Source organism: Lemur catta, chromosome 11 (genome assembly GCF_020740605.2).
Source record: "Lemur catta isolate mLemCat1 chromosome 11, mLemCat1.pri, whole genome shotgun sequence".
In the NCBI taxonomy this organism is placed as follows: domain Eukaryota; kingdom Metazoa; phylum Chordata; class Mammalia; order Primates; family Lemuridae; genus Lemur; species Lemur catta.
Genome location: NC_059138.1, coordinates 4,369,882 through 4,394,969, shown reverse-complemented (window position 1 = coordinate 4,394,969; position 25,088 = coordinate 4,369,882). Strand labels below are relative to the sequence as shown.

At 37.6% G+C, this 25,088-nt stretch overlaps 1 protein-coding gene across 10 annotated transcripts in view; it reads right to left on the bottom strand.

Annotated features, from left to right (window-relative positions):
* KMT2C (lysine methyltransferase 2C) overlaps window positions 1-25,088 on the bottom strand; it is a 252,561-nt gene that overhangs the window by 18,883 nt on the left and 208,590 nt on the right. For 7 of the 10 annotated variants that reach the window (XM_045564886.1, XM_045564890.1, XM_045564893.1 and 4 more), the window contains 13 exons: window positions 24,332-24,514; window positions 22,062-23,951; window positions 21,263-21,555; window positions 18,153-19,972; window positions 16,735-16,846; window positions 14,122-14,200; window positions 12,523-12,586; window positions 10,466-10,698; window positions 6,189-7,901; window positions 3,206-3,418; window positions 2,345-2,509; window positions 782-923; window positions 487-634 (listed from right to left, as the gene is read on the bottom strand). In XM_045564886.1, coding sequence (XP_045420842.1) covers window positions 487-634; window positions 782-923; window positions 2,345-2,509; window positions 3,206-3,418; window positions 6,189-7,901; window positions 10,466-10,698; window positions 12,523-12,586; window positions 14,122-14,200; window positions 16,735-16,846; window positions 18,153-19,972; window positions 21,263-21,555; window positions 22,062-23,951; window positions 24,332-24,514 — 7,055 coding nt within the window. Of the gene's footprint in view, window positions 1-486; window positions 635-781; window positions 924-2,344; window positions 2,510-3,205; window positions 3,419-6,188; window positions 7,902-10,465; window positions 10,699-12,522; window positions 12,587-14,121; window positions 14,201-16,734; window positions 16,847-18,152; window positions 19,973-21,262; window positions 21,556-22,061; window positions 23,952-24,331; window positions 24,515-25,088 lie in introns of those variants that run through there. The other 3 variants (XM_045564892.1, XM_045564888.1, XM_045564894.1) reach the window with 3 other exon arrangements.

The following is a 25,088-nucleotide window of genomic DNA, read 5'->3' as shown; positions in this document are numbered from 1 at the left end:
AACCCCCTGGATTTAACGAGTTGGGTAGTGGTTATCTACTAAGCGAACTTGACTCTCCCACTTAGAATCTTGGGGATAAAGAATTGACAAAAAGAGTTTAAAAGACTCCAGACAGAATAGTCCTTAAACTCTCTTCTATGATAGCATTCTCTGGTATCTGCGACTGCTGGTCCTTCATGTTAGACATCTACAAACATCAATAAACCCAATAAATCACATTAGTAGCTTATAAAGGACAATAATCTTTGAAATACTTTGAGTAGAGATTTTCCATTGCCTTAATAACTATTCAATTATTATCATGTTTAAGTCCCTATAAGATTTAAATAATGCAAATTATGTTTAATAGTAAAAATGTCTTACAAACTTCAAAATATGAAGATTATTCACCAAATTTTACTCCTCAAATTTTTTACATGCTATTCCTACAGACATTGTGTTAAATGCATACATACATAAAAAAACAAAAGAAATAATAACTTCTACCTCAGTTCTTCCTGATTGTTATGAGGTGGTGTTGGGAGTGAAGCTGGAACATCAACTGTCTTTGGGCCTTGAGCAATAGCTCTGGCTAACAAGTCGTCCTGTGGTCTGAACGGGAGGTGAAATGGTTTAGGTCCTAGAGTTTTAGTAACTGGAAAAGCAAAAACACAAAACCATAAATACATTTAGCCAAAACTGATAAATGGGTAGAACTTTACAAGTCTACTGCCATTTCACAATATATAGCTGGCAAAGGCACACTCCTCAAAAGTATAAAATTTACAGGCTATAATCATACCTTCATGGTTCACTAACACTCCAGCTTTTCCAGCAAGTTCTTCAGTTGTCGCAAAACCATTTGCCATCTTCTGACAAGCCATAGGAGGTGGTGTAGGAGGAAGAGAGGCAGGGGGTGTTGGAGGATTACTTAAATTATTCTGCTGCAGGAGACCAAAAAATTTTAAATTATATGCTACTGAGCAAATATGCAATGACCTTGCTAAAACTTAGTTCTGTGAATTTTTGGCACATGGAAGCAAGGCTACAGAAATGTAATCAAGATGCATCTTCATTACCAAATGCACACCAAGAAGGAAGAAAATACATACAAGGCCAGGAGGCTTTTTAGTCGAATACTCGTGATTTGATGGCCATATCAATGTGCTAACTTTACACCCAGCTTGGCTAGTTAGCTTTGAAATTAAGCAGTAAATTTTCATTATGCCTGATTCTATTTTATGCAACTCTTCAAGTTTCATAGTTATAGTCAAAGGACAAATTTAAAATTCAATCAATAAATTTGTAAAACATTATCAAAAATTCCTGTATTAAATTCTCAATATATGCCCTAGTTCTACAAAAAACTTAAGAATCTGTGGTCCTAAACCTATAATTGTAACTCACATTCCAGATATTAGAATTTGGATTGTCTAAGACCTCTAACAGAAGCAAAAGTAGCAGCTATAACAGTAAAATGACTAAATCATTAACAAATGTAGTTCCTCTTTAAATCTCTCTCTCAGTTTAACATTTGCCACCAATTTCTCATTTATTTATTAGTTTCTCAAGGATTGCTGGAATCTACCAATAATACCATGCAAATCCAGTGCAAGGTGAAATTACAAATCTTGCAAAGATACAGGGTTTCAGGAAGATGATGAAGTGCTGTTGGAGAACAGCGTGCACCAGGCACATAAAAGAGTTAAGACAGTTTCTAACTGAAAGGAAAGCTAACAAGGACAATCAATGAAACATCAAAAAAGAATTATTTTAATATTAATGTCAGAAGAGAAGCTTCTGGAAAACTGATGACATTCTAAAATATTTTTGCAAAAATGATCTTTTTATGTAAAAGTCAGATGTGAATTAAAGATATCTTATGATGCTATCATAAAACTTAGCTAAAAAAAATACCAAAAGATAAACCTGATTTGGTTTGATATTAACATTCTATGCATAATTACAATTAAGTACCTAAATTATTAGATAAAATACATTTGAAATTGTTTTAATTTCATTTTTCAAAGTAAAATCCTAACCATGCTTTTTTATTCCCACTATTTACTATGAATTTGGATTCATTTTAAGAGTTAATAAAAGGTTTTAAGGAAGTAAGTATATTCTCTACCATGGAAATACATAATGGGTATTTCTCACAATTTGTATTCTTACCTATATAAAAATTTCTAATGTTCATGTTAGAAGCACTTCACCAGGTAAAATCAACCTTGTAGCTGAACTTATGTTTTAATGAAACTTGGAATATCAGATGTAAACTAGGTATAGAAACAAGATAAGTTCTACCAATTCTGGTATGTTATCCACAGAGGAAGCAAGGTAACACCTTAGCAAAGAAACCTACCTTGTAGATCAACTGAGAATAGTAGTCTGAAACCCCTTCAAGGGTAGCACTGCCAAAAGTTCCTAGAAGTCGATTTCCACTATTAAATTGGCCACTGCCATAAGGAAGAAAGTGTGCAAAGTTCACTCCAATGATTGGTTCCATTAGAGGGAGCAGAGAGAGCTGCTATTAAAAAACACATTTAAGAGTAATGTACATGATAAACAAAACTGAGTGTTTCTCAACTTTCTAAGCCTGAAGCAACTTAGTCAAATAAGGCTTGAAAAAAATGACACTTAAAAATTTCACGTATCAAAATGCTGGACTAAGTGAGAAAGACTACAGAATCATTGAGACACACTTAAAAATAAGCTTTGTTCCTATCTCTCCTAAAGGGATGCTGCCAAGCATCTAACAAGAAAAACACATTTCTTATCTTCACTCAGGAAAAACCGGGGCTTAAATTGAGGCTAGGTACCACCAGTGACATTACGAGTAGCTGTCTCCTACCTTCTCTAATGACTACAAAGGTGTTAGCATCTACAATGGGAGGGTCCAGCAGCTGCATTTCTTTGGATCCAGAATCATAAGTAATAGGGACAGATATTTTTTCTTGGTGCTGAGGCTACTCCTTTTGAACGTAAGTAAATCTTGACCATCACCTATCAACCCATCTGTATTACTGTAAATTTCAGGTGCCAATAGGACATGGCACAAATGTTCTTGGAAATAAGAAGTCTAGTAGGTTTCTCTTCAGATGTCCTTTATCCCTGAAACTCTCTACTTTAAGGAAGAAATTATCACAATAAAGAGCAAGTTTCAGTTGAAAAGTGTTGAAAAAGCATTTGATCTCTCATGTCCTTGAATTTTTAAATGACTCACCTGTTTCAAGTGGGTAAACGTGTCAGTGTTAGAGTACATAGCTTGTTTCTCCTCTTCGTCCTTTTTCCTTTTCTTTGAGCGAGGTGCTGCTTTCTCACCAGTCCTCTGAGTCCGTTTGCTTCGTTGTTTCTTGGTTTCACTTCCTCCATCTGTTTTTGGCAACTGGTTGTTGCCACATCCAAAACCACCTTGCATTTGAGCCCCCAAAGTTTGCTAATGTAATTGGAAAGGTTAAGAAATAAGTGAACTATTCACATGTTTGGTTTTCAGTTCATGCTACTCCAGCTCCATCCCATGACTCATCTTCCTAACATGGGCACTAAAAGTCAAGGAGGGAAAATAGACAGTGGTGTCAAGTGCTCTGTTTTCTGAAAAGATCATCCTTTTCTTCAAACATTACTTTCAAATATAGAAATCAGTAAGCTGTCAAGCTTGAGGGAAGAGCAGAACTCCTACATGTGGCAGACCCCTTCCTGGCGAAGCGTCAGCCCTCACGCTGACCACACGGGGGCAGGGGAGCCCCTTACTCCGGCTCGCTGGCCACAGCAGAGGAGGGAATGCTCTTTGGTGACTGTAGTAGCCTCTGCATAGTGGTCTTGGTGAGTTACTTTGAGTTCCCTTAGGAACTGGTGAAATACAAGGTTTGCTGAAACAACTCACAGGCTCCAGAAAAGCTTTACAGCCTACACATCTTAGGTGGAAGAAGAGCAAGCTCCAGAAAGCAAGGAAAGGAAACAACACTGGTCCTTCAAATTAGCTCACAATCATACATTTGACTGAAAAAAAATGGCTATATACTTAAAGTCAATGGCAGAGAATCGAGATGGTAACACATAAACCTTTTCTTTCTTTTTGTCCTTACAAAGTGAGAATAAGCCAAGCCCTGAAAAGGCTTTTAAGGATAATGCTATCTGTACCTTAAAATACAGAAGTATTTTCAGGCTCTGTTATTTCTAAACTTAATATTGATTCTTTGCTGTAGACAATTACAGCTGCTAAAGTTACTGTAATGAATTCTGCATTGGCTCTTTGAGGGTTTTGAAAATTATGGTTTCTATTATATTCTAAACGGCTTAGAGCATGGGTGGTGAAAGGGCCAGATGGTGAATATTTTAGGCTTTGTAGGCCATACAGCCCTGTCATGGTTATTCAGCTCCGCCCCTGTAATACAAAAGCAGCCACAGACAATTCATAAACAAATGGTCTTGCCTGTGTTCCAATGAAACTTCTAAAATTCGTGGGCAAACTTGAATTTTGTATAAATTTCATGTGTCACAAAACATTATTCTTCCTAACATTTTTCTCACCCACTTAAAAATGTACAAATCATCCTTAGCTCATTCAAAGAAGCAGCGAGGTGGAAGCAGGATCAGACTGCTCGTCCTTGGGCTAGATCAGTGGTTCTCAAAGGGTGGTCTCCAGCAGCATCCCCTAGGACTGGCCAGAAATGCAAATTATCTGGTCCCACCCAGGCCTATAAAATCAGAAACTCTGGCGCAAGGGCACAGCAATTTGTGTTTTAACACACTCTCCAGTGATTTTCATACATTAATGTTTTAAAAACCACAGACCTAAAGAGTGCTTCTCCAGCTTCACATGCATATGAATCACCTGGAGTCATGAGTCTCTGCAGGTCTTAAAAAGCTCCCAGGTGATGTGGATGCTGCACTTTGAGCAGCAAAGGCCTAAGAATTTCTTAATTGGCTTAGAAGAGACTAATGATGCACAAGATGCAGTCCATGCCCTTCAAGGAGCATGTAGAAACTGCTACATGAGCACACAGGCATCAATACATATCTGAGATTGGATGAGCTGAGAAAAGATGATTCCAGAACTGAATTTCAAAAGATACAAAGATACTGGCCAGATATACAGAAGGAGAGAGAGCAGAGCAGGCAGAAACGGCTGCATGTGGCCTTAAATGGAAGAGTGAAAACAGAGACAGGGAACTGCAGTACTCCAAGGGGCCTAAGACGCCATGGGAAGTGGCTGAAGATTGGGGTGGACAGTCAGGTAGGTTTGCTAAAAAAGCATAACCACTAATATTTTCAAAAATTATATGTATCTATCTATCAAGTCGACACTCGATCTCTACTAAATGGTCCAAGACAAATAAGAAAAAACAAAAAGTCAACACTTGCTAAAAGATGAGCTTCATTAACAATTGTAAAATTGCAAATTCGGACAACTAAATACACCACTCCACCCCTATTCAATTAAAATATGAAAATCATAGAATCCAACCTAAGAAGCACTCTAGGGAAAGCTTTCTGAATGCATCAATTATGACTCAGGCAGACCAATTCCCATGACCCCAAAACCTCAGTTTTAGAGATACCTGAATGAAGTTAATTGAAATGAAGGGGAGGGATTCTTGTAAAGGTACCTTTACAATTAAGCTTCTCATACAAATGGAAAAAACAAATCCAATGTTAATAACTTAAAATGGATAGAATATTGACACATGGATAGCTACAAAGATAAAGTAGCATCTCCATGTCAGACTACACTTGTATAAGGTTAAGTATCAATACACTGAATCACAATGGGTTCCCAGTGTGGGTGCTCCCTGAGAGCTTCCAATGCTATTCAGGGGTGCTTGAGCTGCCCTGTTAAAAAGGACTATGAAAATTATGCACTTACTACAATAAAGGTGCATAGACATTTACTTCCTTTCCTTTAATTAGATTAACGCAGTGTGGTAATAGCCAGCTATTCCATATCATGTATATGAAATGCAACACATGCCTTTGCTTTCTTAAATAAATAATAAACAAATTTATTACTCAGTATAGTTCATGGATATAAGTAAAAACACACGTTTCAAGGAGGCAGAAACAACAAACTAAGAAATGGACCCTTACAGTAAAAAGGTTGCAAAATAGTGTTGAAATTAAGATAGTTGTTGGTGCTAATCTGCTATAAGTGTAGTTTAAAACAAAAGAAAAAAAAGTAAGTTGTTGTTTCCATGATTCACACTTACCAATCCTTCAGCTGGGTTTTGCTTCTCAACTAGTTTATTATCCTTTGTACAGGCATCCTCTGCACAAAAATTGCCTTCAGGTTTTTGATTTAAAAGGGAAGATGATTTTTTATTTTTTAACAAGTGTTTCAGAAGTTCATTCCCTGAATCTCCTTTGGCAGCAGGGGTCCCGACAGAATGGGGAGGACTCTGCGCTGAGGAGACAGGACAGGCTACGGCATTTTCTTCTACCTTACTACCAGTTTGTTCCTCCAATTTGGGCTCCTCTTGGCCTGGGCATGACTCCGTCTCAGCCTTTTCCAGTTTTATCTCTTCAATTTTGGCAGGGGTTTCCACGGAGAGCTTGTCCACCTCTGAATTTGCATAAGTCTGTTGATTTGGAGTTCCTTGTGAGGAATCACTGCTGGGCAGTTTGCTCTCTAATCCTGCACACAGCTGGCCTGCTGCCACACTGGGAGTGGACTGGCCAGCTGGCTCTGCCGATTCCTGTTCTGCCTGTTGAGTAAGCTCGCTGGGTGTGCTCGCTGCAGGAGTGGAGGTGGTTTCTGCAATGCTTGGAGTCGGTGGAGCAGTTATATCTGAATGGGGAGTTGATGGTGCCTTGGTGGACTCTGCATCATCATCTTTCTTCTTTTTTCTTGTTCTTTTCTTTTTCCCTTTTTCTTCTGGAATTATATCAGAATACAACTGAATGAGAGACTGGGTTGATCCCGGATAACTCTGCCCATGGGTTACAGCAGGGTCTGGACCGCATGGGAGGCTGCTATTAGCTGCAGCAGGTGCTGCTGGCAGAGCAGGTGTAAAAGGTGGCCTCACTAGGGACTGCTGGAAGCTGGTCCCAGGAAGACTCCCATGTCCCTGCTTAACAGGATGGAAATTTGGGCTTCCAACAGGAACTGATGATGAATCAGGAACAAATGAGGGAGGTCCTACCTGCCTTCGCTCATTGGTCTGCATGAAAGTTTGGGTGGAGGGTGAATTAATAGATCCCGGCTGTATACTCTGCTGCTGCAAAACCTGCCCCATTTGCTGCTGGTGTTGTGGAGACTGCTGAAGGGGTCTTGGGGGTTGCATAAAATCACAAGGTAGTTCAGAGTTATAGAATGGAAACTGGGACACAGGCGCCCTACTACTTATCTCTGAGCCCACCATGCCATGCTGCTCCATTTCCATCCTCTGCTGCAAAGCTCTTTGTCTATCTACTTCTTCCATGAGCTGGATTCGCTGTCTTTCCTGCTGTTCTCGTAAACGTTCTTTACGTTCCCGTTCTTGAAAACTTTCACTAAAAGGGTTGTTGTCATCAAACTCTACCCGTGGAGGTGGTCCACTCTGTGGATTTGCATTTGACACTGCCCCTGGGGCTGGTGTGCAAGTTTTTATTGGTAACTGGGCAATTGGAGGCTGCATCCTAGGAGGGTTGAGGGGGAGATGAGCAGGAGCACCGCTGGGTTGCCATGCGGGTAAACTGGGCATTCTAGCGGGGCTGCCGTGGCTAGGAAGGACTGCTGTGTGCTGCTGGTGCTGAAGCTGCGGTGGCACCACGGAAAAGCTGGGCTGGCTCATGGTGGGTGGAGTGGCACCCGGAACTAGGGGTGCCTGGGGCTGGACACCAGGCATCACAGCAGGCGGGGCCATGGCACACTGCTGCTGCTGCTGCTGCTTGATTCGATAATCTTCCATCAGCTCCGCATGCTCTTTCTGCTGTTTACGAATCTGGAATAAAAAAATGGTTCATTACTCGTTTATATACAACACAGGTATCAAACTAGAATACCGGCTTATGATTTTGGTGGGGATTATACAGAAGGTAGTTAGACCTTATAGGGGCAAAAATATTTTGCTTAGGCATGGCAAAAAAAAAAAATCACCCAAAAATTGGATTGAAAAGACTGCCAATCTTTTTAACAGGATTTTTCTAAAGTTATCTGTAAAAGCACTCCACATATAAAATATCAAAAACAAATCCCAAAAACATTTTTCTACAGTAAGATTTGAAATCTTACTGTGAAAGTCATGTATCATTTACATTAAACATCAAAAATTAAGTTAAACAATAAATAGGTTACTTACAAGAATTGGCTAATGGTGATGACTTAGAAGTTACATTAATACACAAGGTTAGAGTAACTGAGATTTAACTCAAACTTTAACCATATACATGTTCATGTTTCATTTCTTAAATATCCAAAATGTACATTTTAAGATGAGATGAATCACTAGCATGTATAACACACCACATCCCCAGGATTAAAAGACTAGTTTGTAAAACTCTGAATTTAATGGATAACATACTCAAATTATAATTTCTGAAATCTATACAAGCTCCAAGGTATTTTGAATAGTTTCTAAAGAGGCTAATACTATAACGACTAATGTCAGTTAATTTACTCCAAAAATCTCTGTATCCCAATGTGCCAGATGCTACGGACCAGGTAGCAACCAAGGCACAATTCATATTGAGGGCCTCACCACCTTGTTTAGCAAGCTGGGGAAAGAAGGGATGTAAAACATTGTGTGTGTATTTCAAAATCATTCCATTTTTAGAAAAATATGCTAGTGTCCTGAATCCAATAGTTGGAATTGTTTTTCAACTTATTTTCTTGGGTTTCCCAGGTAGACTAATATATTTTCTACAAATAATGGTGTTTGGTGTCTTTTCCAGTAGTTGTGTAACTCCTATTTTTTTGTTTGTATTTCCTGCCCAGTTTACTGGTTAGAACTAATTACTGCTGGCCTGCTGAAGCAGTGAGAGTGTACATATAGCACCTAGAACAGTATTGGAACAGCATCTGGTCATCCATGCCTTCCCCAGAATATTTTATAATACTTTTAAAAACATTATCGTCAACTGCTTATCTTAATGAGACTACACTGGATCTTTGGCTACTGTAGTAACATAACATATTCCATTTTTCAAGTATTAGCTTTTAAATAAGATTTTAGCCATGGATATGCAAAACCTAGGCCCTCATCAAAAGATGTTGTACAATTACAACAGAAGACAATAAATGTGCTAAAACATACTGTATAAGAAATAAACATGAAACCAGAGAGTGAGTTTAAAGAGAAAAGAAAACACTCACTCTGGAATAGTCCTAGTGTTAAACAATAGGAATTATAATCACCTTGTTGTTGGGACATTTTTGTGGTAGCTGTGATTTGAAGACATCTGAGTCCAAAGTGCTAATCCAATAGTTAGCTATGAGCAAACATGTCACACAACCTCTACAATGAATCACCAGTTTATTTGTAAAATGGCAAAAACTTCTTCAGAAGTTGTACACACGGTTAATAAGACAATGTAAGTGAAGGTGCCTTGCCAAAGCGCTCACTACACAGGGCACTCACATTTTTATTGACCCAATCTACCCTAAACCCCACTCACTTTCTAGCATTAACATTTGGGTTTCTTTTTAATTTTATTTTAAAAATTAGAATTGACAATTAAAGGCAAAGTTTTCTTTTTAGTTATGCAATTCTATGAACTTGAACACATGTAGAGATTAGTACAGTCATCATCACAACCAAGACAGAAGAGCTGTCACCCCAGAAAACTTCCTCATGCCCCGTCTTTGTAGTCAAACACTCCTCCCTAACCCTTAGCCAACACTCATCTATTGTTCACCTTTATAATTTTGTCATTTTAAGAATGTTACATAAATGGAATCAGTATATAACCTTTCGGGATTGGCTTCTTTTACTCGGTGTAACGCTCCTGAGATCCAAGTTGTTGCATGTATCAAGAGGTCATTCTTTTTTATTGCTATGTAGCAGTCCACTGTATGGCTATACCAGGCTTTTTTGAACCATTCACATTACAGTTTTTGGTGACTGTGAGTAGAGCTGCTATAAAAAGTCATGTACAGGTTTTTGTGTGAACCTAGATTTTCAAAACACTTGGGTAAATATACCTAGGAGTGGTCTCTGAACCCATTTTGAACCTATTATTGTTTAATTTTAAATAAAATTTTAAAATGTTAACTTCTTTTTCAGTATTACCCAATTTGAATATTTTGAGAAATACCTGGTTTACAATGGAGGATAACAGCAAAATGGTTTCATTTTTCAGGAATGAGTCCTTTACATAAGATATGCCAATGTACTTTAAGACTGAAATATTAAGAAATAATAAGGTCAACTCCAAGTGAAAAAAATACTTTCTGGGCCTGATTCTTGCTACCACCTAAACCAAGGATCTCTCCATGAGCCTGGCCTTAGGAAACATTCTACTTATTAACAGTTGTTGATAGTTTCTATTTTGCCAACCTATTTATTACCTGTTCTAGCTGTTTTTGAACCATGCTTTGCTGTTCAGTAACATGCTTGAGTTGTTCAGCATCCTCTTCTGGAAACTCACGCCCAGCTTTCTTGGCAGTGCGTTGCTTAGCTGACAGGGCCTTCTTAGATTTTCTGTGTGCACCGATTTGTTCTTCAAGATATTTCTGCTGCATCTGAAGAAGCTGTTGGGTCTCCTGAAGCCATTCTTCATACTGTTTACGTTGTGAATCATCTGAGGAAAAAATTAAGAATTCATTTGTGTTAATTTTCTAAAGGGCCCAATATTATAAAAGTTACACAAATTCATTTTGTAAGGGAATACAGTTTCATCATGACCATTTAATAGAAAATGTGGTAACACAAATACTAAATTAGACCATTATGTAGCTATAAAATAAGATTTTAGAAAAATATTTAATTAGAAAGCTAGAGAATACATATTCTTAGGACACTGGTTAATAGCTGTAAATACTACAAATCTGTTCTTTGAAAAACAGACGACTTATCTAACAATGCTTTTATCTACTAACAAATTCTCTAACCCACAAGCCAAACTATGCTAACCTATATATGCACTTTATTAATTCAACTTTATAGATTTTGAAGAGACAAAGTAAGACATATCCCAGTAAGGTCTAGTGCATTAGATTCAATAATCATGTCCCATGCTAATTTTCTTTAGTTTGTAAGTTCTTCCCTGTTTCTTAATCGTGAAAAACTGTCCTAAGCTGAGAGGGAGGGAACCCAGAAAGTTTTAGAAAGGGCCAATTTAAAGTTTATATTTTATAAAGGAAATCCATAAATTGAAAACATTGTAATTTTTATTTTAGTAATTTATACTTTTATAAATAAGGGGAGGGAATAGTTAACCATAAAATCTATGCTACTTCTATGACTATCATTAAATCTCCCCAAATAGTCATCTCTTCATCTTCTACCGATACTCCCTTCTTTACTCTAACAAGGGCACTTTACTGCATTGATGTCAAGTCACAAAAAAAAAAAAAAAAAAAAAAAGTCATCTTATGTAGTGAAACTCTGAATATACCTTATTGACTCACTACAAGACAAAGAAATAAATAAATACAATTTGAAGAAGGACATTAGCTGAAAATAACATCAATGATAACAGAATATTGTCATACATTAAGAATCCAACCAAAGCCAATGGGCACAATAAAGCCAGAAAAAGCCAGTTGGTTACAGTCATTTACTTGTTTTCAGTGCAAATATGTATTCAAATTATAATCATAATTAATATGGGGGAATTTCAAAAGGTCAGACTTTGGGTTTGTTCCTAAACCCAGAAGTTCCAGTACATGTATGAACTTGAAATCTAGTCTACTAAATTTGAAGGGCATTTTTTCAAGAACAGGCTTTTTCACAAGATTTCAGAAGTTCTGCTTCTGGTAGAATGAGACCTACCGCAAGGAAAGCCTTTCTGGTTTCTGGAACCAGGAGAGCAGAGGTGAGCAAAATGAAAAATAATGGTGAAAAAAAAGTTAGCTAAACAGTCTGAAGATTTCAGAAAGGTTCAGTTTGGGGAGAACTTTAAATACTATCCTGAACCACCTTGGGACCCCTGAAGGTAACTAGAAAGGATTCAGGGTGACCCTGCATACTTGACCTTCACACCATGCTGCTAACCCAACTATTTCTAAGCATATTCCCTTTGTTTTTCCCATTTAGTGTACTTGTCACTTAGGCAGACAGACCTTAGAGCAAAAAGTGGTTTAATTCCATAGATTGTAAAGTGCCCAATCTATATATGAAAACAGCAACAACAATATTGAAGAGAATGGGGAAGATTTTTTTTTTGTATTGAAATACTTATCTCTAACTGTAATTTCTCATGCACAGTGGGGAAAAAAAAGCAATGAAAATACATGCCTTGAAGAAAAGATGCCTAACAGGACAGCGATGCTTACTGTAAGAGAAGGGCACTTAGGTTTAAAATAATATACCTATACTAACTCCAAGTTTTTAGAACAACATAAATGTAGTGCAAAAACAAGCAATCCCCAGCAAACATATAACTTATTAGATTTATACTTACTGACAAAGCCTGGACCAAAATTTGGAGGATTAGGCCTAGAAATCTGATGTGTTATACTGCCATCCTAAAATAAGTAAAATTTACAAATATGTTTATTCCACATTTCAGTTAAAGGGGAAAAAACACTTTAAGAAAAAAAAAACCAAAGAAATAGAACAAAAAAATCCTTTAATTTCCTAACTCCTGATTTTTATGAATAGAATGAATTTAGTGGTGATGACCTAATTTCTGAAAACTTATTACTATCTCTGAGGTATTATATCGTCTAGATTTTGGTTGAAGAACAATTCATGCTGAAGTAAAAGATTATTCGGTAGAAAATATAATATTGGGGTAAATCAATTGTTGTTAATGCTAAGCTAAAATCTTACTTTTTGATTAAGTCTCCCTGGTTTCTATTGCAATCAGACTTATAAACACAGGCTCCAGATTTACTAAATGCCACTCCATACAGTATAGTTATTTATATAACAAGAACTCATGTTTTTTAACATGCACGAATAATAAAAGAAAACTACACTAATTAAAATATTAGTCTTATTTTTTTATATGCGCCTGTAGTCCTAGCTACTTGGGAGCGTGAGGTGGGAGGATCACTTGAGGCCAGGAATTTGAGGCCTGCATGGGCAACACAGCAAGAGACCCTGTCTCTAAAAAATAAAAGTATACTTTTTAAAATTAGTCTTATTTTCTAATTAAATGTCTTATTTCTTTCAGTGTTATTGAATAAATAGCTATTAATATCACAATTCTCTGACAACCACCTAATAAATTTTGAACAATGTTTATCCAGTTGTCACAAGTTCTATTAAATATGAGCTACACACAAGGTATCCAATTATAAATGATACTAGCAGTCAGAATGCATTATGTGCAGTCTTTATAATCTGCAAAGCATGTGGCATAACATTTGACAGATCAGAAAACAGAGGTTAAAGAACTTGCTCAAAGTTGCACAGTAAATTTATAGTGGAACTGGAATTTTTTAAATTCAGCTACAAAGGCTTTTTCCATTATATCAAATGGCATCTCTTTCTTCTTTTAATAATGAAAAGGATATCAAGCATAATAAATCTAAAGCATAGCTGTCAAGCCAAAAAGGAAAATTCCAAAAGGACATATACTAGTCGGTAGCTGTCTTTTTACTTATAGGCAGACATACGTTTTTTAAAAATCACTAAAGAAAATATTACACACAAAATGAGCAGTTTTACTCGCCCAGACATACCTTGAAATTAAAAATATAGCGTTTCTAATAGAATAATTATAATCATTTTCTGTCTACAGCAGTTTTACATTTTAAATGTAATAGATTAATTCTAAAATGCAGGACATAAAAATGTCTTTCTGGAGTTAAAAGTAAAACCAAAAGCCTTACACCTCTGGTTTCTCTCCAAGTGACTTTCTATCTTCAAGTATACAGGTCCTTTTCAGAAATTAAAGTCATTTTTTTTAACCTTTGTCTTTATTTTTGCTGCGCTGATAGGCAGTGTTCTAAGGCTAGTACTACTTTCTAGAAGGGGCTTCACTATAAAGAACGAGTTTGGTGAGAAACAAAGAAACGTGCATTCTGGAGTGACTAATTACAAGCAGCATTACCTGAGGAATGGCTTGTGGCATAAGGTTCTGGCCTTCACTGTTCTGTGTTCCAGCCAACGACTGGCCCATAAAGGGGAACCTGTAAAAACAAAACACTGTGTATCAAATGATGAGCATTTAGGAATTGTTAATATTAATTAAAAATTATTTTGAGCACTTAACAATTTTCCAGAGAAGAGAAAAGTAGTGGCAATGTCTTCCTCATCAAAACACTTACTAAAGCACCATCTTTTGTGTACCAAGCAGATTTAATCCTCACTGCAACTCTATTTAGTGTGTATTCTTAGCACCCTTATCTTACTTGTGAGGAAAGCAAGATTCAGAGATCATAAGTAACTTTCCCCAGAAGGACTAGTGAGGCTGCCCTAAGACAGCCAAGTTGACTTCAAAGGTTTTACTCTGTCATATGCTTCACTATACCTTACGATGAAATGAATTCACACCTTCAGAATAAAAACACAGTGAAGATTTAGTTTCATTATATAAACCCTAAGAAAATTTTTATTGTTCCAATCTTTATTAAAAATTAATTGATAGCTTAGCTATTTTGTATTCTAAAACAAAAGATACATCCCAATTGAGAAGTTTCATACATTTTCAAACATTTCTGTATCTAATATTAAAGCAAATCAAAAATTGATGACTGCTTCACGTGAGCAGCCCTAAAAAAAAAAAATTGATCAAGATAAATCTATATGGTTACAAATATTTGGTAAAATATTACTTATTCTAATTAAAGCTATAAAAACTTCACAGAAGCATTACTGCTTCTATGAAAATATTTCCTCTAGAGTTACCAAATGCTTTAACGTATCAACATACACATAGAACAGAATTTTTTCAAAATATATTCTAAATATCACATTAGCATTTAAATACTATTAGGGCCTAGAATATAAATTTTTAAATTTTTTATTCAGGTCTTTGATTCATCTATCACCCCTTTCCCTGCTACAGCCCTGGTGTGGAATGATTTCTTAATTTAAGTATCACTCATGGGCTAACAACCTCATTCATCATCTTACGCTACTCTAAAAAGGGGCTATCACCTCCATTTCTTCAAAGCACTCAGTAGAATAGTAAACAATATGTCTAATATACGACTAATATCTAACTGGCAGAGATATGATGCTGAAATACCAGATGTTAAGAGTTCTAATTCTGAGGTTTAGCACTTAGTTTATTTTAAACTAAGTGCTGAATAAAATTTAGCATTTCCTTCTGTTTTGAATATAGGCAGCAAATTAGAATATTAGCAGTACTGTGACTGTCACTGATAGAAGACAGACTATTTCCCTTACCAAGTGCTGCAGATACTGATGGGTCAGTTGTGTTCATCATTACTTTGAAATTGTGGTTTATTGCTAAATTTGTTACTGCCTTAAGGAACACATCTACCATAAATTTAATTATATTTTAATAAGTATATTTCAAGTATAACTGATTTTCTTTGTAATACTATGTTTTGGTTTTCTGCATATAAAACATTCTGAGAAGAATTTCAAAGCCTTCACTGGAATGCCAAAAAGATTCAAGAACTGAAAAGGTTAGGAACCCCTATGATACAGGACTAGTGACAATAAATGCTGCTCAGTAATAATCATTAGAAACCTCTCTCCCTCCTTTGATCTCAAAAACACTTCTTAACCATGTCCAAAGTATTTCAACAACTGAAAAGAACTATGCCCTTAAGAATTCAAATTTCTTTGAAGTATCATGTTTATCTTAAATTCATGCAAATTTTATATTCAATTCTATAATCATCCATATTCCTTTTTACCAAAAAAAAAAAAAGTTTTTTAATAAGATAATTAGGCTAAATTGAGGCTCTATGCTTGCTTTATCAAACAAGGTTCTCAAAAGCAACGTACGTAAGAATCACTCCTGGGTGCTCACTAAAAATACAGACATATAGGCAACGACCTCCAGACATTCAATAGGGCTGCAGCAGAGCAAAGGAAACTGCATTTTTTAAAAATGCCCACATGATTCTGATGGTGGTCTATGACCAAAACTTAAGAAATGCTGCCTTGTGGTTATTATCTGTAGGAGGCATAAATACTCTAACTTCAGAAATTCAAATAGTCAAACAACTTCCACTATCTTCTTTAATGAATAATTTCCATTTTTCTGCTAGAGTGAAAAGAAACTCTCCAACTCCTAACTTCCAAATGCCCTTTTATCTATTCCTCATAGTTTCCTCAGACTTTTTTTCTGATTCAAAATCAGTTTTGGGACATTTCTTTTTTTAGAGCTGAATTCAGTTACCTTAAGCACTCAGTATCTTAACTGAAAAATCTCATGGCATTAACAACACTAAAATGTATTTAAAAGAACGTACTTAAATAATTCAGATTTCCTGATTGATCAAGTCAATCTTCCAAATCTTTCTATGGTATTTTATGTTTACCTCTCTGAAACTAATGGAAATTAATTTCTTACACTGGTGAAGCATTTTACATCTGATCATATTCAGCCGATATCACAACCAATTTAAATATTGTGCATTCCTAGAATATAGGTTTCTGAGCTTCTGTCTGTTCTTTCCAGGAACTAATAATGATTTCATGCAGATCTACTTGCCCAGTAAGAACAAGAAGCACCTCCACCTACCTGCTCATCACCATTGGTGGCATGCCAAGATTGTTTTGTGCCATCACTTTATTTATGCCTTTAAGGGCCACCATTTTGGCTTTCATTATAGGATCTGTAATTGCATCAAAATCTAAAGAAGAAATATGTTTAAAAATTACTTATTTCATAGTACTTGGTTCAAGGTACACTGAGAGGTAATGCAAATATCACAAACATTATATAATTCATAGATTTTTATACCTCATTATTTAATAATCACTATATAAGGAATTATGAGATAGTGACCACCTTATCCTGGATTTAATAGTTTCTCACTAATCTTTAATTGAATCATGCTTTAATATCTTATTCTTACAGGAATTAAAACAAAAAGTCTGTCAAATTTAAGGGCAATTATAGCAATAATCTAAAGCAATGCAATTCCTTTTCATCCAAACTTTTGCAATGCTAATCAGCATGCCTTCTTTAGTAATGTAACATCATAAATAAGAATCTGCAGTTATTTCCAATACCAAGAAATTCCACCAAATTAGTTATCATTCTTAAAAGAAAAATTTATCAATTTCTTGACGATATATTCTTGTAATAAGGAGAGGCTACTACTGAGAAAAGTCCTCTTTCCACATAAGTGAAAAAAGGAGCAATATGATGAAATTAGTAATATATAAAATAGAACGTCTATTGTTTAGAAGAAAGCATTCCTTAGACATATGCCCTTTGACTGCCAATTCTTAGAGGTACCGAGGCATTTTGACTGCAGTATTCTTTTGTTATTGTTTTTAAAATTAGAAGCCTTTGAAAACAAAGAGGTTTATATAGCAAAAAGTTGCCAAGTGTTTGCTGTATACAAAGGGACCATAAGCTTTACTTCTATCATAATTTCCTTAAATTCATCTTTCCATGACTCTGAAAATACATGACAACAATAGTTGGAAGGCAGGAACTAAAAAGATGACTCTAGTGTCTATTAAATAATACCATAAATAATGGAACTGAGTGAGGTATACAACTCATAGTTTTGAATCTATCAATTTACCTGGAAAGAATCTTCACTGTTTTCATTTTAAAGCTCAAGGAGGAAAAGGAAGGCTCAGAGCTCTATTCTAAACGTAGTTTTTGGGGTTTTGTTTGTTTTGGGTTTTTTCTGAGACAGGGTCTCGCTCTGTTGCCCAGGCTAGAATGCAGTGGCATCGCCATAGTTCACTGCAACCTCAAACTTCTGGGCTTAATTTTTCTATTTTTGCTCAGGCTTGTCTTGAACTCCAGGCTTCAAGCAATCCTCCCACCTTGGCCTCCCAAAGTGCTAGGATTACAGGCATGAGCTACCATGCCCAGCCTCCATTAAAATGTAGCTTTAATAATGAAATCGTAAAAGTATATTGCATGCCACCCTAATACCCATAGTAATATACGTTGAGACCCAAGGGGATTCCTACCAATATTAGGGAAGAACGGTTCTGACCGCTGACGAATCATGGCTTGCATCTGCCTTTGTTGCTGCTGTTCTTGCCTCTCTTGATCCAAAAGATCTTGTAGAAGCAGAGGCTGTTCCTCTAGAAGGAGGGGCCTCTCTCTATTCTGCTGGGCCAAAGTCTGAGGAATCATTAGCTGTTGGGGTCCAGACATGCCACTGGTACCAGACTGACTTGTTAGAGGTATGGTTTGATTTGTAGGTTTTCCTGTCCCCAAACTGTGGTTAACTGTCGACTGACCCTGAATGAATCCCGGATTTACCTGCCCACCCTGAGAAAAAGCATGGTTTGCCCTAGAGACCCCTGTTACATTAGAATTCATGGTATTATCCAAAACATGACCAGGTGGTGCCACTAAAGGAGGCAAACTCGACACCTGATTAGAGGGTGAGGCCCGCAGAGTTGCTGGTGGTGATCCCAATGGCCTAACATCCGAATTATCAGCTTTTTCATTAGCAAGTAAACTCGAGAGAACTGGAGTCGATCCAGTTACGCCACAAGAGTTTATTAGATCTTGAGCAGGCAGCTGAGTGGAAGCCTTAATGACACTTGCAGTGGAGCCAGCAGTTTCTCGGTTAGTTCTCTTCTCAAGTGTATCTGGATCACAAGGCTGTGAAGAAGTCTTGTCTCCATCATTTAGGTCCGTGTGAGCAGAAGCCTGTGAGCAGGGGGTGTCAACATTATCTTTACTCTCATCACTTTTCTCAATTTCACATTTGGATTCCACTTTAGAATTTGGAGACAGTACTTCTGTTTTCACCTCATTGGTAACAGTGGACTTTTTCTGTGGCGAATGTTTATCAGTGAGGACCACTGTTTTGTCTTCTTGCTCCCTTTTTTTTGGTTCAACAGATACACACTGATTATCTAACCTATCATCAATTGGAACATTAAGGTCTAGTTCCTCATTAAACATGCTTTTTTTATCTCCCAGGTCAAGTTCTGGATCTGTATATGCAATGATATCAAACTCTCCTGACCTTAAGAGGTCATCCAGGTTGGGATCATTAGTTTCCAAATTACCTAAGGTATCCAATTCATCTCCCTTGCCATCCTCTGTATCTAAATTTAAATTTTCAAGATCATCATCATCTAAGTCTTTGACTTCAACCCCCTCAAGGTCTTTCACATCCAGCTCTTTCACAGAAGGGTCGTCAGAATCAAGTTTTTCTTCCAGATCATCAGACTGGCTGGTTATCTGTAAATTATCAGGTGTGGTTTCAGCTGGTGTGGTTGTTGACAAAGGAGCCTCTGAAAATTCTCCACCTAAGGGGTGACTCAGAGATCTCATGACCATAGAAGATGAATGGACAGGATGACCTTGCTCTTGCTGAGACGGTGGCACTTGTTCCAAATTTGGATGCACAAGCAGCTGATTAGGTAGGCCTTGGGGAGGTCGTCTCATGGGGTCTGTGTGTCTCGGGCCTGCAAAGTCTGGCCGGGGAATGAAGTTTCTGTGTCTTGCATGAGAAGGCGCCTCCACAACGCTACCAGGAGGAGCGCTGAAAGGCAGCCGTGCCCTTCCATCAGGGGCCCTGTGCCTCAATTCAATGAACGCTTGGCCCAGTATGTTGTGCTGCTGCACTGGTAGACTCTGTGGTGGAAAATGCTGAGGAAGCCCAACTGGGTTACTCATTTGTGAGTTATTTAAAGGCCTAGGCATATCTACAGATATTGATCTTCTCAGCTGTGGAGGAACTCCAGATCCTTGTATTTGTTGAGGAGGCCCAAGGAAGCGTTCCTGACTTGACATGACACCATGACTACCTCCTGGAAACCCAAATCTAAAAAAATAAAAAAAGAAAGAAAGAAAGAAAAAAAAAAAAAAGACAAATAGTATTAAGCTAAATTTAGAGTCAGGTTGAAAAAGGAAAAGTACCTTTAAATTGTAGATACAAAATTAATGTTGCCATATGACTTAGCAAAAAGAAAACTATCATGATTTTCATGATGAAAAAGTTCTTAGAAGTATCCAAATGCAAATAAGTTTTTGCTAAGTACCCTATAATGAACACTGTATCTGAGCTTTAAAGGCTTATGATCGAACAGATAATATAAATGAAGACAAAGGAACAGCCACCAAGCAAATAGAACCGGCTGATGAGAAGTAAGAACACCACCACTAGAGTTTCTGAGTAAGAGTCTGTTTCTTTATCTATAGAGAGGCTCTACGGAGGAAGCTGATTTGGGGGGATGCCTGAATGAAGAGAGGAGGTCTAACAAATTACGCTACAGAGACGTACAGTCCTTAGTACAAGAGACTACAAAGGCACAGGTGTGACAACTGGATTAAACCTACTTGCCTGAAAACAATGAGGAGAGGAGGAAGTAGAGAGAGAAGTGTGGGCATCATCTATAAAGATTAAGTAAATGAATAAATTATAGGACTATTTTTATTATTTATATTGTACCTCCTTCTAGAAAACAGGCAACTTACAAAGAAATATAACACAGCAACAAGCATAAATTATAACTAAGGTGGAAGAAAAAAGGAAATTTAAGGTAAAAACAGAGGCAGGTATAAGACTAAAAAATGTAAAACTAAAAAGCATTATCTTAAAGATCTCCTTATGAAAACTAGGGTGTAACTTTCGCTTTGACCTTTTTATTAGCTTCTTTGAAGAGGGAAAACATGGTCAGGATTCATCACCGGTAACTTTACAACCCTACCTCATCATGAGAAACTCCTACAGAGAAACATACTTTTAATTTGGAAATCTCCAAAAATACTTTACAAAGTAAATTAAAAGAGTAAAATTTAGGGAGAGGACAAGCTTCATCACATCCCAGGAGGCTGTGCCTGTATAACTGCAGTTATAAACACACAACACACCCTCTAAAATGGCGACAAGGTAATGTTAAGACAGGTGATATCAAAAACAAAGGAAATGTTTTAGAGTCTTTAGAGTTCTTAGAGGGGAAAAATAAGATCCATGACCTCATTAGTGGAAAATAACTGATTATATCTCAAAGCGGAGAGGGAAGTAAACAACTTTCTGATTAACAGTTATTTCATTTCTCTATTTCTTTCTTATAACAGCAATTTAAATCTGGCAGGAAATTAAAAGCATTACCTAAATCCATGAGGTCTCATCCCCATACCGGCAACATCAGGAGGATAGGGTCCGTGTTGATCTTTTGGGAAGACTGTGTATCTCGGTCCTAAAGGAGGGACAACAGGAGACCTAATATTCCCAGGATAGGGAGGTGGGGGTCTAGTGAAAGCCTGGTTGATACTCTCTGGTTGCCAGTGTTGAAGCGGCCCTGGACGAGGCACTACTGCTGAATCCTGTGACCCCTTCTCCTGTCGACCGGCGATCTTCTTATGCTGCTGCTGCTGAAGAATGATTTCACGTAACTTCTGCCTCTAAATGGAAACAAATAAAAATCACTGGGGTTTCTCATAACTAATGGCTTTTTAAAGGTCAGTGGCTCTTTAAATCCTAATGCTTTCATTATGTGGCTATGGTAATTTTTAAAATAAATGTTTCCAGGTTTGATAAAACAATAGTCAGATTTCACTATTCAACAGATTATTAAAAATACATTGATGATTTGAGTCCTTTTCCTTGCCGACAACTATTATGAAACTGAAAGCTTCTGTATTTAAGGATTCCCACAAAATTCATGAAGACTGAAATTACATACAGAATGAATCCAATTAAATTAGTATTAATTTTATCAATTTCATTTTTCTTCTTTGCAGTATCACAAAGTCTATAGGATAAAAAGATAACAAACTTTATCAAAAGAAAGCCAGAGTGGCTAAATAAAGAAAAACAGAAAAAAACCATTAACACCTGTACAGAAATTGATGCAATGATAGCATCCTCAAATACATTTAAAACAACTGAGAACATACAGCATGTTTACCTGTCTCAGTTTCTCTGTATCTGCTTGAGACATATTTACGGTATTCTGTGTATCGGTTGCTCCTGAAGTGGGTACGGGCCCAGGCAGCTGGGAGGCACTGGAGAACTGCTGGCCCTGAGAGCTCACGGGGGAGCCTGCCGACGTGCCGAAGCTCCCCTCTGATCCAGGCCCTGGCTGATCAGCAATGTCATGAGCAACCTGAGTTGCCCCAAAAGAGCTGGCCTGAGACCTTGGAGTCACGGCAGGCTGATCACAGGGATCACGAGCAGCAGACGGGGAAACACGGCTAAATGTGTCTGAAAGACCAGGTCCCGGTGGCCGAGGCATCTGGGAACACGAATCAGGTGGCCTTACCAAGGGGCCAGGTAAAGCTGGTCCTCGGTTTTGTGCTGCTGGCAAGAAAGGATCCTGATTTGGCATGAGGACTGGTCTCGTCATTGAGGACCTAGTAAACCCCTCTGAAATCCTTGGCCTTGGTGTTGCTGGTGGCTGAGAGTAAGGAACAGAAATTCCAGGTCTTGGTGTTCCAGGAGGATGAGCGTATGGATCTGAGTGCCTAGGATTAGCTGCAGATGTACCAAACAAGTCAGTTTGTGGCGATGGTCGTGGAGTTGGGGGCTGCTGACTGTACGGGTCAATAGCAGCAGGCCGGGGAGTTCCAGGAGGTTGGGAATAAGGGTCTGTATTGGATCGAGCTGGTCCTGAGGGTTGGGAGTAAGAATCTACAACAGGGCGTGGAGTTCCTGGGGGTTGGGAATATGGGTCCTGAGATGTTGGCCTTGATATGGTGCCAGGCTGGGAAAAAGCCCTTGAAGGATGGGCAAATGATTCAGTAATTGCTGGGTGTGGGGTGAGGGGAGGCTGGCTATATGGATCATTTGACTGACCATGAGAAAAATTATCTACAGGTCTTGGTGTCAAAGCAGGCCTTTCATAAGGGTCAACGGACAGTCGCCTTGATGCCTGTGACACTGATCCAAAAGGGTCCTGAGAGGACAGAGGCGGCTGCATTGGAGTCTTAAATGGTCCAGGACCACTATCAAGAGGTGCAGGTGTCAGCAAGGGTCGTGCATATGGGTCAGATATCCTTTGCCTCTGAAACACATCTGCCCTGGGAGATGGTTTAGTAAAGTGATCATTGGTTCCAGCTGCTACAGGGCCTTTTGCAGTTTGTTCTGAAACTATAGGAGAGCGGGGTAGGCCCAAGGGTTTGGGAAATTGATCTGTCATCACAGGCCTAGGTGTGTCTGGAGGCTTTGCATATGGGTCGCTATTTGTTGTAGAGGAAGAACATAAATCTCTGACTGGGGATGGCCTATTTGCTGTTGTCTCACTCATCTGAATGGGCCTAGCTACTGATGACAAAGGTGCACAGTTTTCAATGGGTGCAGAATTTCTTCTGGGAAAACTATGGCCACCAGCAGGTGGTCTAGGAGTACCGACCATTTTTGCATAAGGATCCACTGGAGATGGTGGTCGGGAGTTAGAGGATCCAGGTGAGAACATTTGTGGCGAAGGCGGCTGAGAAGTCTGAGACTGAGAAAGGCTCTCCTGAATGGGAACCCGAGATGGGGTTGGAGGAGGAGGTGGTGCATGTGGTTTTACGAACACATCATCTGAAGATGTTGAAGTAGGAGTACTGGGTAGTTGCTTTGTAAACAGGTCTTTATGGAATGACTGTGCAGGAGACACATTTCCATTCCCAGGCTGAGGTGTCAAGGGACTCTGCATCCCACTACTTGGTGTATCTGAACCAGACTGCATCAGAAGATGCTGAGAACCAAACTGTTGCTGCTGTTGCTGCTGCTGCTGTTGCTGCTCATTTTTCACCTGTTCAAGTTTCTGTGTGGCTTCAATTTTAGCTTGCTGCTTACTTTTCTGACGCATTTGCTGTTAAAATCATTAAGAAAAAACAATCATACGGTTAAGGAAGAAAATAACCATCATGAGGGAAAAAAAGCAACAGAAAGTTAATTTGTTTGATGTCAGCAGCTACCAGATTGCTCTCATATTAGATTATAAATTTCTAAAGAAGAGGATTATTCACTACAGTATGTCCCACTTATGCTTACGCAGTATATTGTTTATAATATTTCAGTAAAGCTCCCCAAATCAACTTAAATACATTTTACTTATTGGGGAGGGAAAAGTCTATTTTAAATCAAATTTTCATGGTCTACTAAGAACTATATTCTGAAATAATAAATGTCTCTCTTCTTGAAAAGCAAAAATCCAATTTAAAAAAGTAGATTACCCAAAAAATTCCCTACCTGTCTAAATTTCCATTCCTGTTCATGTTCCGATTCTCTTTGCTTTAATGGATCTTTAAAAAGATCTGAATCAATACGAGAGCTGGGATCGATGCTATCTTGCTGTTGCTGCCTTTTCATGGAGTCATTTGACATCTGTACTTTATTAATACGTAAAGCAGCCCTGTTATCTCTGGCTTTTTGCTTTGACAAAAAGAGAAAAAAAGTTATTCCCCAGAACATGTTAACATGTTTTAATAAATACAAATAAAATTAGTATGTACTTTATCACACAAAAGAAAAAGTTTAAATAATTGAAAATAGCTGAAATATCATTCTTCAAAACTTATAGCCTCCTAAAAAAGGACCTGGACAATAACCTACCTTCTCTCTTGATACTGTCTGGTACCTACCAGGGGAGGACATGTTTATATCTATGTACTTGAACCAGACTAAGAGATCCCAGGTGTAATATTTTCGATCCTAATTTTCTTAACAACTCCATAGAAAATGTAAGAATCTCTCTCTCAATTTAGAAAAGAAAAATACCAAATCACTCCTCAAAATAAAAATCTGAATATTTGAAACTTATCAAAGAAAATCATTAAAAAGCATTAAAAATATCCTGTAATTAATAAGTGACAGTCAAACAAAACAGCATATTGACACATAATATATACATATGCTCTATCCTAAGCAATAATAATTGAAAATCTGTGCACTGGAGAACAAGTTAGAAAATAATTGTATATATTTTTCAAAACATTAATACAGATTT